Genomic DNA, 21257 nt, shown 5'->3' with positions numbered 1-21257 from the left:
AGAGCTGGAGCAGACAGAACTGAAGTGGGCAGAGCTGGAGTGGACAGCTGGAGTGGACAGAGCTGGAGCGGACAGAGCTGAAGTGGACGGAGCTGCAGCGGATGGAGCTGGAGTGGGTAGAGCTGGAGAGGGTAGAGCTGGAGTGAGTAGAGCTGGAGCGGACAGAGCTGAAGCAGACAGAGCTGGAGCGGACAGAGCTGGAGCGGACAGGGCTGAAGTGGACGGAGCTGCAGCGGACGGAGCTGGAGTGGGTAGAGCTGGAGCAGACGGAGCTGGAGAGGGTAGAGCTGGAGCAGACAGAGCTTGAGCGGACAGAGCTGGAGCGGACAGAGCTGAAGTGGGCAGAGCTGCAGCAGACGGAGCTGGAGCGGGTAGAGCTGGAGCGGACAGAGCTGGAGCGGGTAGAGCTGGAGCGGACAGAGCTGGAGTGGGTAGAGCTGGAGCAGACAGAGCTGGAGTGGACAGAGCTGCAGCGGACAGAGCTGGAGTGGGTAGAGCTGGAGCAGACGGAGCTGGAGCAGACAGAGCTGGAGCGGACAGAGCTGGAGCAGACAGAGCTGGAACGGACTGAGCTGGAGCGGACAGAGCTGGAGTGGACAAAGCTGGAGCAGACAAAGCTGGAGTAGACAGAGCTGGAGCAGACAGAGCTGGAGCGGACAGAGCTGAAGCAGACAAAGCTGGAGCAGACAGAGCTGGAGCGACAGAACTGGAGCGGACAGAGTTGAAGCGGACAGAGCTGCAGCGGATGGAGCTGGAGCGGGTAGAGCTGGAGCGGACGGAGCTGGAGCGGACAGAGCTGGAGCGGACAGAGCTGGAGCGGACAGAGCTGAAGTGGGCAGAGCTGCAGCGGACGGAGCTGGAGCGGGTAGAGCTGGAGCAGACAGAGCTGGAGCGGACAGAGCTGGAGCGGACATATGAACTACACGCACTCACACCAGCGGCTCACCTGCTGAATGTAAAATTAACCCAATAATGTGAAGACAATGAAATCCCCCCCGATTCCTCCATCCGATCCTCAGAAGAGTAGTAGGGATCATAAGACCACCCAGGAATATTAGTTATATCTTTCAGAAAGTCACCATGTTATTTTTTGTTTGTGTTTTTAAAGAATTGTAAAATGTATATGTATTTATCTCCACAGATGAATCATCTTTATATGAAAACACCTATGAGGACACATACTCATCCGGGACGCTGCATAGCTCTATGAAAAGGAAAAATAAGGGGAAAGGCTGAACTGCCACTATCCCATATCCACAATGCCATACTATAACCTTCTTACTAAGAACTTACCGCATATTAGCTTTATTGGCAAAAAAAATATCTATACGAAAACCCTCCCTCCTAATGGTTAATCCATTACCAGTGTAATGCTGTTAGATGCCAGAGTGACAAGGTGGCAGCTACACATAACATAACCACAGGACGCCACTCGGGCGCAGTAATGTACAGTGAGGGTGCCACACTAAACATGGCGCTGACATTCCTCCCACCTCCCTTAGTGCGCATGTGCAGGTAAAATCCTGGTGCATTGATTTTTTTGTATTGGCAGAGCGGCTGTTGACTGGGAGAACACCGGGAATGGCGCATATGCTAGTCAAATATCGGATATAGCAATGCACACCTGGGTGAGAGATCAAATATTAATACAATGCATACCAGGGTGAGGGATCCGATATTAATGTAAAGCATACCTGGGTGACGGATCTGATATTAATACAATGAACACCTGGGTGATGGATCCGATATTAATACAATGAACACCTGGGTGATGGATCTGATATTAATACTATGCACATCTGGGTGAGGATCTCACATTAACACAATGCACACCTGGGTGACAGATCCAAAATTAATACAATGCACACCTGGGTGATGGATCCGATATTAATACAATGCACACCTGGGTGAGGATCCGACATTAATACAATGCACACCTGGGTGAGAGATCGGACATTAATACAATGCACACCTGGGTGAGGATCCGACATTAATACAATTCACGCCTGGGTGATGGATCCGACATTAATACAATGCAGACCTGGGCGAGGATCTGACATTAATACAATGCACACCTGGGCGATTGATCCGATATTAAAACAATGGACACCTGGGTGAGGGATCCGACATTAATACAATGCACACCTGGGTGAGAGATCCGATATTAATACAATGCACACCTGGGTGAGAGATCTGATATTAATACAATGCACACCTGGGTGAGAGATCCGACATTAATACAATGCACACATGGGTGAGAGATCCGACATTAATACATTGCACACCTGGGTGATGGATCCGATGTTAATACAATGCACACCTGGATGAGAGATCCAACATTAATACAACGCACACCTGGGTGAGGGATCTGACATTAATACAATGCACACCTCGGTGAGGTTCTGACATTAATACAATGCACACCTGGGTGATGGATCTGAAATTAATACAATGCACACCTGGGTGAGGGATCTGACATAATACAATGCACACCTGGGTGAGGATCCGACATTAATACAATGCACACCTGGGTGATGGATCCGATATTAATACAATGCACACCTGGGTGATGGATCCGACAATAATACAATGGACACCTGGGTGATGGATCTGATATTAATACAAAGCACACCTGGGTGAGAGATCTGACATTAGTACAATGCACACCTGGGGGAGGATCCAACAATAATACCATGCACACCTGGGTGAGGATCCAACATTAATACAATGCACACCTGGGTGATGAATCCAATATTAATACAATGCCCACCTGGGTGAGGATCCGACATTAATACAATGCAGACCTGGGTGAGGATCTGACATTAATACAATGCACACCTGGGTGATGGATCTGACATAATACAATGCACACCTGGGTGAGGATTCGACATTAATACATTGCACACCTGGGTGAGAGATCCGACATTAATACAATGCCCACCTGGGTGAGGATCCGACAATTAATACAATGCACACCTGGGTGAGGATCTGACATTAATACAATGCACACCTGGGTGATGGATCTAACATAATACAATGCACACCTGGGTGAGGATCCGACATTAATACAATGCACACCTGGGTGAGAGATCCGACATTAATACAATGCACACCTGGTGAGGATCTGACATTAATACAATGCACACCTGGGTGGGAGATCTGTCATTAATACAATGCACACCTGGGTGATGGATCCGACAATAATACAATGCACACCTGGGTGATGGATCCGACAATAATACAATGCACACCTGGGTGATGGATCCAACATTAATACAATGCACACCTGGGTGAGGGATCTGACATTAATACAATGCACACCTGGGTGAGGGATCCAACATTAATACAATGCACACCTGGGTGAGGGATCTGACATTAATACAATGCACCCCTGGGTGATGGATCCAACATTAATACAATGTACACCTGGGTGATAGATCCAACATTAATACAATGCACACCAGGGTGATGGATCCAACATTAATACAATGTACACCTGGGTGATGGATCTGACAATAATACAATGCACACCTGGGTGATGGATCCAACATTAATACAATGCACACCTGGGTGAGGGATCTGACATTAATACAATGCACACCTGGGTGATGGATCCAACATTAATACAATGCACACCTGATTGAGGATCCGACATTAATACAATGCACACCTGGGTGAGAGATCCGACAGTAATACAATGCACACATGGGTGAGGATCTGACATTAATACAATGCACAGCTGGGTGAGAGATCCGACATTAATACAATGCACACCTGGTGAGGATCTGACATTAATACAATGCACAGCTGGGTGAGAGATCCGACATTAATACAATGGACACCTGGGTGATGGATCCGATATTAATACAATTCACACCTGGGTGGTCGTAAATGGCTGCACATCCAGTTGGAAGAATGTCTCAAGTGGGGTACCACAGGGCTCTGTCCTGGGCCCTGTATTGTTCAACATCTTTATCAATGATTTAGATGAAGGAATTGAGGGTAAACTGATTAAATTTGCTGATGACACAAAGCTAGGAGGGATAGCTAATACTAGAGAAGAGAGAGAGGATTCAAAAAGATTTAAATAAACTGGAGAAGTGGGCAGCAACTAACAGAATGGTTTTTAACAGGGAGAAATGCAAAGTACTACATCTGGGCAATAAAAATGAAAAAAGCATATATAGAATGGGAGGAATAGGGCTAAGTGACAGCACATGTGAAAAAGACTTGGGTATACAAATAGATCACAGACTGAATATGAGTCAACAGTGTGATGCAGCAGCAAAAAAGGCAAATGCAATTCTAGGATGTATTAACAGAAGCATACAGTCTAGATCACGTGAAGTCATTATTTCCCTCTACTCCTCTTTGGTCAGACCTCATCTGGAATATTGTGTCCTGGGTGATGGATCTGACGTAATACAATGCACACCTGGGTGAGGATCCGACATTAATACAATGCACACCTGGGTGAGAGATCCGACATTAATACAATGCACACCTGGTGAGGATCTGACATTAATACAATGCACACCTGGGTGGGAGATCTGTCATTAATACAATGCACACCTGGGTGACGGATCCGACAATAATACAATGCACACCTGGGTGATGGATCCGACAATAATACAATGCACACCTGGGTGATGGATCCAACATTAATACAATGCACACCTGGGTGAGGGATCTGACATTAATACAATGCACACCTGGGTGAGGGATCCAACATTAATACAATGCACACCTGGGTGAGGGATCTGACATTAATACAATGCACCCCTGGGTGATGGATCCAACATTAATACAATGTACACCTGGGTGATGGATCCAACATTAATACAATGCACACCTGGGTGATGGATCCAACATTAATACAATGTACACCTGGGTGATGGATCCGACAATAATACAATGCACACCTGGGTGATGGATCCAACATTAATACAATGCACACCTGGGTGATGGATCCAACATTAATACAATGCACACCTGGGTGAGGGATCTGACATTAATACAATGCACACCTGGGTGATGGATCCAACATTAATACAATGCACACCTGGGTGAGGGATCTGACATTAATACAATGCATACCTGGGTGAGGGATCTGACATTAATACAGTACAATAAAAACAATGGGGGGCGTTGATCGCTCCGATCAACTCCTACAACCGTACAATGCTTTGAGAAAGGCCAAGGTGTGGTACAAAAAGCTGGCCGTGCACATCGTCCAATTGGCAATGCTCAACGCATTCCTGCTGTCACCATGTGCATGCCTCACCGATACGTCGTACCTTCAGTTCCAGGAGGTAGTGGTTAAGGCCCTGATGTTTGGCACTCTGGAGGAGCAGGCCCCAGAACTTCCGGAACTGAAGGTGCTCGTATTGTACCAGGTCAGCATTTCCCGGGGGAGGTCCCGCAAACTGGAAAAAAAGGTAAATCCCCAAAAAAGGTGTCGAGTGTGTTACAAAAACGGAAAATGCAAGGACATCATTTATCAATGCGATACCTGCCCCGAAAAACCTGGCCTGTGTATGAAGGATTGCTTCAAATTGTACCACACCTCAATGCACTACTAAATTTCTTTACCGGAAACATTAGATTAGTTGGGGCACATCTAGATAAGTTCCTTGGGGGTCTAGTTTCCAAATCAATGTCACTTGTGGGGTTTTTTTACTGTGTAGGCACATCAGGGGATCTGCAAATGGAAAATGACGCCCGCAGACCATTCCATCTAAGTCTGCATTTCAAAACGTCACTCCCTTCCGACCCCGACGTGTGCCTAAACAGTTTTTTCCCACATATTGGGTACCCGCGTACTCAGGACAACTTTTGGAGTCCAATTTCTCCTGTTACCCTTGGGAAAATTTAAAATTGGGGACTAAACGATCATTTTTGTGGGCACAAAATAGGATTTTTTTTTTCACGCCTGGGCAGTATAAACTTTAATGAAACAGTTGAGGGTTCAAAGTTCTCACCACATATCTAGATAAGTTCCTTAGGGGCTCTAGTTTCCAAAATGGGGTCAATTGTGGGGGGTTTCCACTGTTTTGGCACATTGGGGGCTCGTCAAACGCAACATTGCGTCCAATCTCAATTCCAGCCAATTTTAGGTTGAAAAAGTCAAACGGCGCTGCTTTCCTTCCGAGCCGAGCCCTGCCGTGCGCCCAAACAGTGGTCCCCCCCACATATAGGTTATCAGCGTACTCAGGACAACTTTTGGAGTCCAATTTCTCCTGCTACCTTTGGGAGAATAAAAATTTGGGGACTAAACGATCATGTTTGTGGAAAAAATATGATTTTTTATTTTCACGCCCGGGCGTTATAAACTCCTGTGAAGCCCTAGGGGGTTCAAGGTGCTCACCACACATCTAGATAAGTTCCTTAGGGGGTCTAGTTTCCAAAATGGGGTCACTTGTGGGGAGTTTCCACTGTTTGGGCACATTGGGGGCTCGTCAAACGCAACATGGCATCCAATCTCAATTCCAGCCAATTTTAGGTTGAAAAAGTCAAACGGCGCTGCTTCCCTTCCGAGCCCTGCCGTGCGCCCAAACAGTGGTCCCCCACATATGGGGTATCAGGGTACTCAGGACAAATTGGACAACAACTTTTGGGGTCCAATTTCTCCTGTTACCCTTGGGAAAATTAAAAAATTGATGCTAACAGATCATTTTTGTGACTAAAAAGTTAAATGTTAATTTTTTCCTTCCATGTTGCTTCTGTTCCTGTGAAGCGCCTGAACGGTTAAAAATCTTCTTGAATGTAGTTTTGAGTAGCTTGAGGGGTACAGTTTTTAGAATGGTGTCACTTTTGGGTATTTTCTGCCATATAGACCCCTCAAAGTGACTTCAAATGTGAGGTGGTCCCTAAAAAAATGGTTTTGTAAATTTTGTTGTAAAAATGAGAAATCGCTGGTCAACTTTTAACCCTTATAACTTCCTAACAAAAAAATTTAGTCTCCAAAATTGTGCTGATGTAAAGTAGACATGTGGGAAATGTTATTTATTAACTATTTTGTGTCACATAACTCTCTGGTTTAAGGGTATAAAAATTCAAAGTTTGAAAATCGCAAAATTTTCTAATTTTTCGCCATATTTCCGTTTTTTTCATAAATAAACGCAAGTTATAGCAAAGAAATTTTATCACTAAAGTGAATTAAAATATGTCACGAGAAAACAATGTCAGAATCGCCTAGATCCGTTGAAGCGTTCCAGAGTTATTACCTCATAAAGGGACAGTGGTCAGAATTGTAAAAATTGGCCCGGGAGTTAACGTGCAAACCACCCTTGGTAGTGAAGGGGTTAATACAATGCACACCTGGGTGATGGATCCGATATTAATACAATGCACACCTGGGTGATGGATCCGACATTAATACAATGCACACCTGGGTGAGAGATCCAACATTAATACAATGCACACCTGGGTGAGAGATCCAACATTAATACAATGCACACCTGGGTGAGGATCCGACATTAATACAATGCACACCTGGGTGAGAGATCCGACATTAATACAATGCACACCTGGATGAGGATCCGACATTAATACAATTCACACCTGGGTGATGGATCCGACATTAATACAATGCACACTTGGGTGAGGATCCGACATTAATACAATGCACACCTGGGTGAGAGATGCGACATTAATACAATGCACACGTGGGTGAGGATCCGACATTAATACAATGCACAGCTGGGTGAGGATCAAACATTAATACAATGCACACCTGATTGAGGATCCTACATTAATACAATGCACACCTGGGTGAGAGATCCGACAGTAATACAATGCACACGTGGGTGAGGATCTGACATTAATACAATGCACAGCTGGGTGAGAGATCCGACATTAATACAATGCACACCTGGGTGAGAGATCCGACATTAATACAATGGACACCTGGGTGATGGATCCGATATTAATACAATGCACACCTGGGTGAGCGATCCGACATTAATACAATGGACACCTGGGTGATGGATCCGATATTAATACAATGCACACCTGGGTGAGAGATCCGACATTAGTACAATGCACACCTGGGTGAGAGATCCGACATTGATACAATGCACACCTGGTGAGGATCTGACATTAATACAATGCACACCTGGGTGAGAGATCCGACATTAGTACAATGCACACCTGGGTGATGGATCCGACATTAATACAATGCACACCTGGGTGAGGATCCGACATTAATACAATGCACACCTGGGTGAGAGATGCGACATTAATACAATGCACACCTGGGTGAGAGATCCGACATTAATACAATGCACACCTGGGTGATGGATCCGACATTAATACAATGCACACCTGGGTGATGGATCCGACATTAATACAATGCACACCTGGTGTGGATCTGACATTAATACAATGCACACCTGGTGAGGATCTGACATTAATACAATGCACACCTGGTGAGGATCTGACATTAATACAATGCACACCTGGGTGAGAGATGCGACATTAATACAATGCACACCTGGGTGATGGATCCGACATGAATACAATGCACACCTGGGTGAGAGATCCGACATTAATACAATGCACACCTGGGTGAGAGATCCGACATTAATACAATGCACACCTGGATGAGGATCCGACATTAATACAATTCACACCTGGGTGATGGATCCGACATTAATACAATGCACACTTGGGTGAGGATCCGACATTAATACAATGCACACCTGGGTGAGAGATGCGACATTAATACAATGCACACGTGGGTGAGGATCCGACATTAATACAATGCACAGCTGGGTGAGGATCCAACATTAATACAATGCACACCTGATTGAGGATCCGACATTAATACAATGCACACCTGGGTGAGAGATCCGACAGTAATACAATGCACACGTGGGTGAGGATCTGACATTAATACAATGCACACCTGGGTGATGGATCCAACATTAATACAATGCACACCTGGGTGAGAGATCCGACATTAATACAATGGACACCTGGGTGATGGATCCGATATTAATACAATGCACACCTGGGTGAGCGATCCGACATTAATACAATGGACACCTGGGTGATGGATCCGATATTAATACAATGCACACCTGGGTGAGAGATCCGACATTAGTACAATGCACACCTGGGTGAGAGATCCGACATTGATACAATGCACACCTGGTGAGGATCTGACATTAATACAATGCACACCTGGGTGAGAGATCCAACATTAATACAATGCACACCTGGGTGAGAGATCCGACATTAATACAATGGACACCTGGGTGATGGATCCGACATGAATACAATGCACACCTGGGTGAGAGATCCGACATTAATACAATGCACACCTGGGTGAGAGATGCGACATTAATACTGCACCTATATACTGCATATACTTGTATGCACATGATTTTCACTGCTTTAGAAAGGCTTTGAGACCCTAATAGGCCACATCGCGTGGTGACGAATAATGTCCACCTTTACTCTGAAAACCTCGGAGGCCGCTTCCTATGTTTTATCTATATATATATATTTGGCAGGTATATGGATTAGTTGCCGGGAGGCCGGTGCATCCATCTGACTGAATGTGCTGTTGCATGTTTTTCTAACTAGATGGATAACAGACAGACAGAAAATAGATATATCACAGAAAATAGGTAGATAGATAAATGATAGATAATAGATATACAGATAAGAGATACATATTATATATATATATATATAGATAGATAGATAGATGTTAGATATAGTAGATAGATGTATTAATAGATAAATAATAGATAATATATAGATAATAGAGAGATACTAGATAGAAAATAGTTAAATAGATAATAGATAGATAATAAATAAATAGATAATAGACGATAGATAGATAGATAGATGGATAGAAAGTGAGATAGATAGATAATAGATAATAAATAGATAGATAATAGATATAGAGATAGATAATAGATAGATTGATAGATAGGTAATAAATAGATAATAGATGATAGATAATAGATGATAGATAGATAGATAGATAGATTATATATAATAGATGATAGATAATAGATAGATAGGTAATAGAAATATAGATATAGAGATAGATAGATAATAGATAGTAGATAAATATTAAATAGATGTTAAATAGATAATAGATGATGGAAAATAGATAGATAATAGATAATAGATAGATAATAGATAGATCAATAGATAGATAGATAGATAATAAATAGATAATCGATGGATAGATAGATAATCGATAGATAGATGATAGATAATATATAGATAGATAGATAATAGATGATAGATAGGTAATAGATAGATAGATAGATGACAGATAGATAATGGATAGATAATAGATAATAGATAGATAGATAATAAATAGATAATCGATGGATAGATAGATAGATAAATAGATACTCGATAGATAGATGATAGATAATATTTGGATAGATAGATAGATAATATATGATAGATAGGTAATAGATAGATAGATAGATAGATAGATGACAGATAGATAATGGATAGATAATAGATATATTGATAGATCTATATATAGATAATAGATAGATAGATGATAGATAGATAATATATAATAGATAGATGATAGATAGATAACAGATAGATAATAGATAGATAGATAATAGATAGATACATAGATAGATAATATATAGATAGATACATAGATAGATAATGGATAGATAGATAGATGACAGATAGATAGATAATAGATAGATAATAGATATATTGATAGATCGATAGATGATAGATAGATAGATAGATAATAGATAGTTAATAGATAATAGATAGATGATAGATAATAGAGAGATAGATAGATAGATAGATAGATAATAGATAGATGATACTAGATAGATAGACAGATAATAGATAGATAGATAGATAGATAGATAGATGATAATAGATAGACAGACAGATAATATATAGATAGATAACAGATAGATATATAGATAGATAGATAATAGATAATAGATAGATAATAGATAGATATATAGATAGATAATAGATGATAGATAGATAATAGATAGATATATATAGATAGATAATAGATAATAGATAGATAGATAATAGATAGATATATAGATAGGTAATAGATAATAGATAGATAATAGATAGATAGATATAGATAGATAATAGATATATATATATATATAGATAGATAGATAATAGATACTAGATAGATAATAGATAGATAGACAGATAGATAGATAATAGATAGATAGTTGATAGATAGATAGACAGATAATAGATAGATAGACAGATAATAGATAGATAATAGATAGATAATAGATAGATAGACAGGCAGATAATAGATAGACAGATAATAGATAGATAATAGATAGATATATAGATAGATAATAGATAGATATATAGATAATAGATAGATAATAGGTAGATATATAGATAGATAATAGAGAGATAATAGATAGATAGATAGACAGACAGATAATAGATAGATAGATAGATAGATAGATAGACAGATAATAGATAGATATATAGATAGATAATAGATAGATAATAGATAATAGATAGATAGATAGATAGACAGACATATAATAGATAGATAGAAAGACAGATAATAGATAGATAGATAATAGATAGATGATAATAGATAGACATAGACATATAATAGATAGATAGAAAGACAGATAATAGATAGATAGATAATAGATAGATGATAATAGATAGACAGACAGACAGATAATAGATAGATATATAGATAGATAATAGATAGATAATAGATAATAGATAGATAGATAGATAGATAGATAGATAGATAGACAGACATATAATAGATAGATAGAAAGACAGATAATAGATAGATGATAATAGATAGACAGACAGACAGATAATAGGTAGATAGATAGATAGACAGATAATAGATAGATATATAGATAGATAATAGATAATAGATAGATAATAGATAGATAGATAGATAGATAGATAGATAGACAGACATATAATAGATAGATAGAAAGACAGATAATAGATAGATAGATAATAGATAGATGATAATAGACAGACAGACAGATAATAGATAGATAGATAGATAGATAGATAGATAGATAGATAGATAGACACAGTGGCCATCTCAGTATTTGATCCGCTGCCGATTCTGCAGGTTTTCTGACCTACAGAGAAGGGAGAGGTCTGTGATTTTTATCGTCGGTACACTACACCTGTGAGAGACAGAATCTACTGTAAAATCCAGTCGATCACATTGTCGGATTGTTACATCATTAATTTGCATTTTATTACATGAAATTAGTATTTGATCACAGACCAACCAGCGAGAACTCTGCCTCTCACAGACCTGATAGTTTTTCTGTAAGAAGCCTCCTACTCCGCACTCATTATTTGGATTAATTTCTCCTGTTTGCTCTCGTTACCTGTATAAAAGACACCTGTCCACACACTCAATCACACTCCATCCTCTCCAAGACAAAAGAGCTGTATATGGTCACCAGGGTCAAAATTGTGTACCTGCACAAGGCTGTGATGGGCTACAGGGCAATAGGCAAGCAGCATGGTGAGAAGGAGCAACTGTTGGCACAATTATTAGAAAATGGAAGAAACACAAGATGATTGTCAATTTTCCTCAGTCTGGGAATCCATGCAAGATCTTGCCTTGAGGGATAAGGATGGTTCTGAGAAAGGTCAAGAATCATCCCAGAACAACATGGGAGGACCTGGTCAATGACTTAAAGAGAGCTGGGACCACAGCCTCAAACATTACCATTAGTAACACACTACACTGTCATGGATTAAAATCCTGAAGCACACGGAAGGTCCTCAGCTCACACCATCAGATGACCAGACCCATTTGAAGCTTGCCTGCCATCAACTGGATGATCCAGAGGAGGCATAGGAGAAGGTCATAAGGTCAGATGAGACTAACAAAAGTTTTGGGTATCAACTCCTCTTGCCGTGTTTGGAGGAAGAAAAAGTATGAGTATAACTCCAAGAACACCATCCCAACCATGAAGCATGGTGGGGGATAGATCATACTCTGGGGGTGTTTTTCTGCAAAGGGGATAGGATGACTGCACCATATTGAAGGGAGGATGGATGAGACAATGTGTCACAAGAAATTTTGGCCAACAACCTCCTTCTTTCCGTAAGAGAATTTAAAATGGGTTGTGGATGGGTCTTCCACCCGGAACACATAGCCAGAGCAACTAAGGAGCAGCTCCGTAAGAAGCATATCACGGTCCGGGAGATCCCTAGTCAGTCTCTAGACCTGAACCCAATAGAAAATCCTCGGAGGAGCTGAATCTCAATGTCAGTGACCTGAAAGATCTGGAGAAGATCTGTATGGAGGAGGGGGCCAAAATCCCTGCTGCTGTGTGAGCAAACCTGGTCAAGAACCACAGGAAACGTCCGGCCTCTGTAATTACAAAGGTGTCTGCACCAAATACTAACTTCTGTTTTTCTATTGTATCAAAAACTTATTTCATGTGATAAAATGTAAATCAATGATGTAACAATGAATCGAATGTGATTCCTGGATTTTATCTCTAGATTCGGTCTCTCACAGGAGACGTGATCTGAGATAAATTACCGCCCGCTCCATTCTGTGTCGGGGCGGAAACTGCAGAATTGTCAGCGGATCAAATACTGAGACCCGCACGGTAGGCAGAGAGCAACAAATGTCACTCAGCGTCCGACTCCAAGTACAGCGATGTAGTGACTGCCGTCCGCGGGGGCCGGCGACGTGCGGCTCAGTCACAGGAGAGGCGGGGTGACGGTCACTTGCTCTGGAGAGCCGACGTCGCCTCCGGTGCTCGGACTCAGCGGCTTTCTGCTCGGTATCGGCTATCGGGAGCCGCACGCAATTCTGTAACATTACTATGTACCATAGATTGAAGTGCCGGAGTCTGGACTCGCACGTCTGCTGGTCAGGAGCCATTGTTTTGTATTAGAGATAGATAGATAATAGATAGATAAATAGATAGATAGATAATAGATAGATAGATAATAGATAGATAAATAGATAGATAGATAATAGATAGATAAATAATAGATAGATAGATAAATAGATAGATAGATAATAGATAGATAAATAATAGATAGATAGATATATAATAGATAGATAAATAGATAGATAGATAATAGATAGATAAATAATAGATAGATAGATAGATAATAGATAGATAATAGATAATAGATAGATAATAGATAAATAGATATATAGATAGATAATAGATGGATAGATAGATAATAGATAAATAGATAGATAATAGATAGATAATAGATATATAATAGATAAATAGATAGATAATAGATAGATAGATAATAGATATATAGATAGATTAAATAAATATGTAGGTAGATAGATAATAGATAGATAGATCGATAGATAGATAACAGATATATAATAGATAGCAGATAGATAATAGATAGATATATAGATAGATAATATATAGATAATAGATAGTAGATAGATAAATAGAGATAGACAGTTAGATAATAGATAGATAGATAGATAGATAATAGAGAGACCAGGGACAGAGACAGGGACAGAGATATATAATAGATAGATAATAGATAGATAGATAATAGATAGATGATAGATAGAGATGGAGAGATAGAGAGCTGGAGAGACGCTGTCCCACCCCGGCTGCTCCCTGCTCCTCACCTTGCTGCTCGGGGCTCGGTCCCTGTGACTGGTCCTGGTGCAGTCTCTCTGCCATGTGCTGGGGGGAGGGATTAGTAGGGACTTTTAACTCAGGCTGCTCCACCCAGCTGTCAATCATCAACTCCAGCAACTCCAACTGGTCCTCCAATGAGTGAGGGGTCACACAACCCAGAGGAAGAAATGCCAGGGACAGAGACAGGGACAGAGACAGGGACAGAGAGACCAGGGACAGAGACAGGGACAGAGACAGGGACAGAGACAGGGACAGAGAGACCAGGGACAGAGAGACCAGGGACAGAGACATTGAGACCGAGGACTGACACAGGGAAAGACAGACCAGGGACAGAGACAAGGAATGACACAGGGACAGAGATAGGGACAGACACAGGGACAGAGACTGACACAGAGACAGGAACAGGGACTGACACAGGGAGACTGGGGACAGAGACAGGGAGACCAGGGACAGAGAGAGGGAGACCGGAGGCAGGGACAGGGACTGACACAGAGACGGAAACAGGGACTGACACAGGGACAGACAGACCAGGGACACAGACAGGGACTGACACAGGGACAGAGACAGGGACAGAGAGACCAGGGACTGACAACAGGGACAGAGACAGGGAGACCGGGGACAGGGACAGGGACTGACACAGGGACAGAGACAGGGACAGAGAGACCAGGGACTGACAACAGGGACAGAGACAGGGAGACCGGGGACAGGGACAGGGACTGACACAGGGACAGAGACAGGGACAGAGAGACCAGGGACTGACAACAGGGACAGAGACAGGGAGACCAGGGACAGGGACTGACACAGGGACGGAAACAGGGACTGACACAGGGACAGACAGACCAGGGACACAGACAGGGACTGACACAGGGACAGAGACAGGGACAGAGAGACCAGGGACTGACAACAGGGACAGAGACAGGGAGACCGGGGACAGGGACAGGGACTGACACAGGGACAGAGACAGGGACAGAGAGACCAGGGACTGACAACAGGGACAGAGACAGGGAGACCGGGGACAGGGACAGGGACTGACACAGGGACAGAGACAGGGACAGAGAGACCAGGGACAGAGACATTGAGACCGGGGCTGACACAGGGAAAGACAGACCAGGGACAGAGACAAGGAATGACACAGGGACAGAGACTGGCACAGGGACAGAGACAGGGACAGACACAGGGACAGAGACTGACACAGAGACAGGAACAGGGACTGACACAGGGACTGACACAGAGACAGGAACAGGGACTGACACAGGGACTGACACAGACAGGAACAGGGACTGACACAGGGACAGACACAGACAGGAACAGGGACTGACACAGGGACTGACACAGACAGGAACAGGGACTGACACAGGGACAGACACAGAGACAGGAACAGGGACTGACACAGGGACTGACACAGATACAGGAACAGGGACTGACACAGGGACTGACGCAGACAGGAACAGGGACTGACACAGGGACTGACACAGACAGGAACAGGGACTGACACAGGGACAGACACAGAGACAGGAACAGGGACTGACACAGGGACTGACACAGATACAGGAACAGGGACTGACACAGGGACTGACGCAGACAGGAACAGGGACTGACACAGGGACTGACACAGACAGGAACAGGGACTGACACAGGGACAGACACAGAGACAGGAACAGGGACTGACACAGGGACTGACACAGACAGGAACAGGGACTGACACAGGGACTGACACAGACAGGAACAGGGACTGACACAGGGACAGACACAGAGACAGGAACAGGGACTGACACAGGGACTGACACAGATACAGGAACAGGGACTGACACAGGGACTGACGCAGACAGGAACAGGGACTGACACAGGGACTGACACAGAGACAGGAACAGGGACTGACACAGGGACTGACACAGATACAGGAACAGGGACTGACACAGGGACTGACACAGATACAGGAACAGGGACTGACACAGGGACTGACACAGACAGGAACAGGGACTGACACAGGGACTGACACAGACAGGAACAGGGACTGACACAGGGACTGACACAGACAGGAACAGGGACTGACACAGGGACTGACACAGACAGGAACAGGGACTGACACAGGGACTGACACAGACAGGAACAGGGACTCACACAGGGACAGACACAGAGACAGGAACAGGGACTGACACAGGGACTGACACAGATACAGGAACAGGGACTGACACAGGGACTGACACAGACAGGAACAGGGACTGACACAGGGACTGACACAGAGACAGGAACAGGGACTGACACAGGGACTGACACAGACAGGAACAGGGACTGACACAGGGACTGACACAGACAGGAACAGGGACAGACACAGAGACAGGAACAGGGACTAGCACAGAGACTGACATAGGGACAGAGACAGGGACAGAGAGAGGAAGACCAGAGACAGAGAGAGGGAGACCGGGGACAGAGACAGGGAGACCAGGGACAGAGACAGGGAGACCAGGGAAAGAGAGAGGGAGACCAGAGACAGAGAGAGGGAGACCAGGGACAGAGAGAAGGAGACCAGGGACAGAGACAGGGAGACCAGGGACAGAGAGAAGGAGACCAGGGACAGAGACAGGGAGACCAGGGACAGAGACAGGGAGACCAGGGACAGAGAGAGAGAGACCAGGGACAGAGAGAGAGAGACCAGGGACATAGAGAGGGAGACCAGAGACAGAGAGAGGGAGACCAGAGACAGAGAGAGGGAGACCAGGGACAGAGACAGGGAGACCAGGGACAGAGACAGGGAGACCGGGACAGAGACAGGGAGACCAGAGACAGAGAGAGGGAGACCAGGGACAGAGAGAGGGAGACCAGGGACAGAGAGAGGGAGACCAGAGACAGAGAGAAGGAGACCAGAGACAGAGAGAGGAGACCAGAGACAGAGACAGGGAGACCAGGGACAGAGACAGGGAGACCGGGGACAGAGAGAGGGAGACCGGGACAGAGACAGGGAGGCCAGGGACAGAGACAGGGAGACCAGGGACAGAGAGAGGGAGACCGGGGACAGAGACAGGGACACCGGGACAGAGACCGGGGACAGAGACAGGGAGACCAGGGACAGAGACAGGGAGACCGGGGACAGAGACAGGGAGACCAGGGACAGAGACAGGGAGACCAGGGACAGAGACAGGGAGACCGGGGACAGAGACAGGGAGACCGGGGACAGAGAGAGAGAGACCAGGGACAGAGACAGGGAGACCAGGGACAGAGACAGGGAGACCAGGGACAGAGAGAAGGAGACCAGAGACAGAGAGAGGGAGACCAGAGACAGGGAGACCAGGGACAGAGACAGGGAGACCAGGAACTGAGACAGGGAGACCGGGACAGAGACAGGGAGACCAGGGACAGAGACAGGGAGACCAGGGACAGAGAGAGGGAGACCAGGGACAGAGACAGGGAGACCGGGGACAGAGACAGGGAGACCAGGGACAGAGAGAGAGAGAGAGACCAGGGACAGAGACAGGGAGACCAGGGACAGAGACAGGGAGACCAGAGACAGAGAGAAGGAGACAAGGACAGAGACAGGGAGACCAGGGACAGAGAGAAGGAGACCGGGGACAGAGACAGGGAGACCAGGGACAGAGAGAGAGAGAGAGACCAGGGACAGAGACAGGGAGACCGGGGAAAGAGAGAGGGAGACCAGAGACAGAGAGAAGGAGACCGGGGACAGAGACAGGGAGACCGGGGACAGAGAGAAGGAGACCGGGACAGAGATAGGGAGACCGGGACAGAGAGAAGGAGACCGGGGACAGAGACAGGGAGACCAGAGACAGAGACAGGGAGACCAGGGACAGAGACAGGGAGACCGGGGACAGAGAGAGGGAGACCGGGACAGAGACAGGGAGGCCAGGGACAGAGACAGGGAGACCGGGGACAGAGACAGGGACACCGGGACAGAGACCGGGGACAGAGACAGGGAGACAAGGGACAGAGACAGGGAGACTGGGGACAGAGACAGGGAGACCAGGGACAGAGACAGGGAGACCAGGGACAGAGACAGGGATACCGGGGACAGAGACAGGGAGACCAGGGACAGAGAGAGAGAGAGACCAGGGACAGAGACAGGGAGACCAGGGACAGAGACAGGGAGACCAGAGACAGAGAGAGGGAGACCAGAGACAGGGAGACCAGGGACAGAGACAGGGAGACCAGGGACTGAGACAGGGAGACCGGGACAGAGACAGGGAGACCAGGGACAGAGACAGGGAGACCAGGGACAGAGAGAGAGAGAGAGACCAGGGACAGAGACAGGGAGACCAGGGACAGAGACAGGGAGACCAGAGACAGAGAGAAGGAGACCGGGACAGAGACAGGGAGACCAGGGACAGAGAGAAGGAGACCGGGGACAGAGACAGGGAGACCAGGGACAGAGAGAGGGAGACCAGAGACAGAGAGAAGGAGACCGGGGACAGAGACAGGGAGACCGGGGACAGAGAGAAGGAGACCGGGGACAGAGACAGGGAGACCAGGGACAGAGAGAGAGAGAGAGACCAGGGACAGAGACAGGGAGACCAGGGACAGAGACAGGGAGACCAGAGACAGAGAGAAGGAGACCGGGACAGAGACAGGGAGACCAGGGACAGAGAGAAGGAGACCGGGGACAGAGACAGGGAGACCAGGGACAGAGAGAGAGAGAGAGAGACCAGGGACAGAGACAGGGAGACCAGGGACAGAGACAGGGAGACCAGAGACAGAGAGAAGGAGACCGGGACAGAGACAGGGAGACCAGGGACAGAGAGAAGGAGACCGGGGACAGAGACAGGGAGACCAGGGACAGAGACAGGGAGACCAGGGACAGAGACAGGGAGACCAGGGACAGAGAGAGAGAGAGAGAGACCAGGGACAGAGAGAAGGAGACCGGGGACAGAGACAGGGAGACCAGAGACAGAGAGAAGGAGACCGGGACAGAGACAGGGAGACCAGGGACAGAGAGAAGGAGACCGGGGACAGAGACAGGGAGACCAGGGACAGAGAGAGAGAGAGAGAGACCAGGGACAGAGACAGGGAGACCGGGGACAGAGAGAGGGAGACCAGAGACAGAGAGAAGGAGACCGGAGACAGAGACAGGGAGACCGGAGACAGAGACAGGGAGACCGGAGACAGAGACAGGGACAGAGACAGGGAGACCGGGGACAGAGAGAAGGAGACCGGGACAGAGAGAAGGAGACCGGGACAGAGACAGGGACAGAGACAGGGAGACCGGGGACAGAGAGAAGGAGACCGGAGACAGAGACAGGGAGACCGGAGACAGAGACAGGGAGACCGGAGACAGAGACAGGGACAGAGACAGGGAGATCAGGGACAGAGACAGGGAGACCGGGGACAGAGAGAGGGAGACCGGAGACAGAGACAGGGAGACCGGAGACAGAGAGAAGGAGACCGGAGACAGAGACAGGGAGACCGGGGACAGAGAGAAGGAGACCGGGACAGAGAGAAGGAGACCGGGACAGAGACAGGGACAGAGACAGGGAGATCAGGGACAGAGACAGGGAGACCGGGGACAGAGAGAGGGAGACCGGAGACAGAGACAGGGAGACCGGAGACAGAGAGAAGGAGACCGGAGACAGAGACAGGGAGACCAGGGACAGAGGAGCGCTGTAGTGGGCGGTGAGTGTCAGCTCTGCGGCTCAGGGCGATGGGCGCCGGTCGCTGGATAAGAGGATTAGATGAATAAAGACTTCGCTTCTTCAAGGGGCTTTTTAAGAAAAGTCTCTTCTCCTGCAGGAAAACCGTTTAGGGGGAATTAAAAGCCTTTTACTTTAATCCTGGATCCTGCTCTTCTCACAATAAGGGATGAGAAGCCCCCGACCCCCCCGGGGAGAAGCGCAGAAAGGACGGCGGCAAAGAGGAGGAGAAGACCCCGAGAAAGAGGCACCGAGACCCCAATATACAGGACGGCATGACCCTATATATTATATATCTGTGTATAATAATCCTGCCTGCTCCTATATAATATATATCACTGTGTATAATAATCCTGCCTGCTCCTATATAATATATATAACTGTGTATAATAATCCTGCCTGCTCCTATATAATATATATCACTGTGTATAATAATCCTGCCTGCTCCTATATATTATATATCTGTGTATAATAATCCTGCCAGCTCCTATATAATATATATAACTGTGTATAATAATCCTGCCTGCTCCTGTATAATATATAACTGTGTATAATAATCCTGCCTGCTCCTATATATTATATATCTGTGTATAATAATCCTGCCTGCTCCTATATAATATATATAACTGTGTATAATAATCCTGCCTGCTCCTATATAATATATATAACTGTGTATAATAATCCTGCCTGCTCCTATATAATATATATAACTGTGTATAATAATCCTGCCTGCTCCTATATAATATATATCACTGTGTATAATAATCCTGCCTGCTCCTATATAATATATATAACTGTGTATAATAATCCTGCCTGCTCCTATATAATATATATAACTGTGTATAATAATCCTGCCTGCTCCTATATAATATATATAACTGTGTATAATAATCCTGCCTGCTCCTATATAATATATATAACTGTGTATAATAATCCTGCCTGCTCCTACCTAATATATATAACTGTGTATAATAGTCCTGCCTGCTCCTATATA

At 45.4% G+C, this 21257-nt stretch overlaps 2 protein-coding genes across 2 annotated transcripts in view; one reads left to right on the top strand and one right to left on the bottom strand.

Annotated features, from left to right (window-relative positions):
• Nucleotides 1–15862, bottom strand: part of DMBX1 (diencephalon/mesencephalon homeobox 1) — a 137601-nt gene extending 121739 nt beyond the window's left edge. The window contains exon 1 of the mRNA XM_073563955.1: nt 14618–15862. The gene's annotated coding sequence lies outside the window, so the exon portion shown is untranslated. The remainder of the gene's footprint in view (nt 1–14617) is intronic.
• Nucleotides 746–19355, top strand: LOC141076469 (uncharacterized; the record flags this gene model as incomplete). The annotated part of the gene is made up of 2 exons (XM_073563940.1): nt 746–955; nt 18357–19355. Coding segments are annotated over exons 1-2 (1209 nt in total), but the record flags the coding sequence as incomplete, so codon positions are not given.
• Between the last annotated feature and the right edge of the window lie 1902 nt (nt 19356–21257).

This window comes from Dendrobates tinctorius, unplaced genomic scaffold (genome assembly GCF_039654945.1).
Source record: "Dendrobates tinctorius isolate UK_male_01 unplaced genomic scaffold, ASM3965494v1 ptg000410l, whole genome shotgun sequence".
Classification (NCBI taxonomy): Eukaryota; Metazoa; Chordata; class Amphibia; order Anura; family Dendrobatidae; genus Dendrobates; species Dendrobates tinctorius.
Note: the sequence above shows the minus strand (reverse complement) of the source record. Positions and strands in the feature narration are given on the sequence as shown.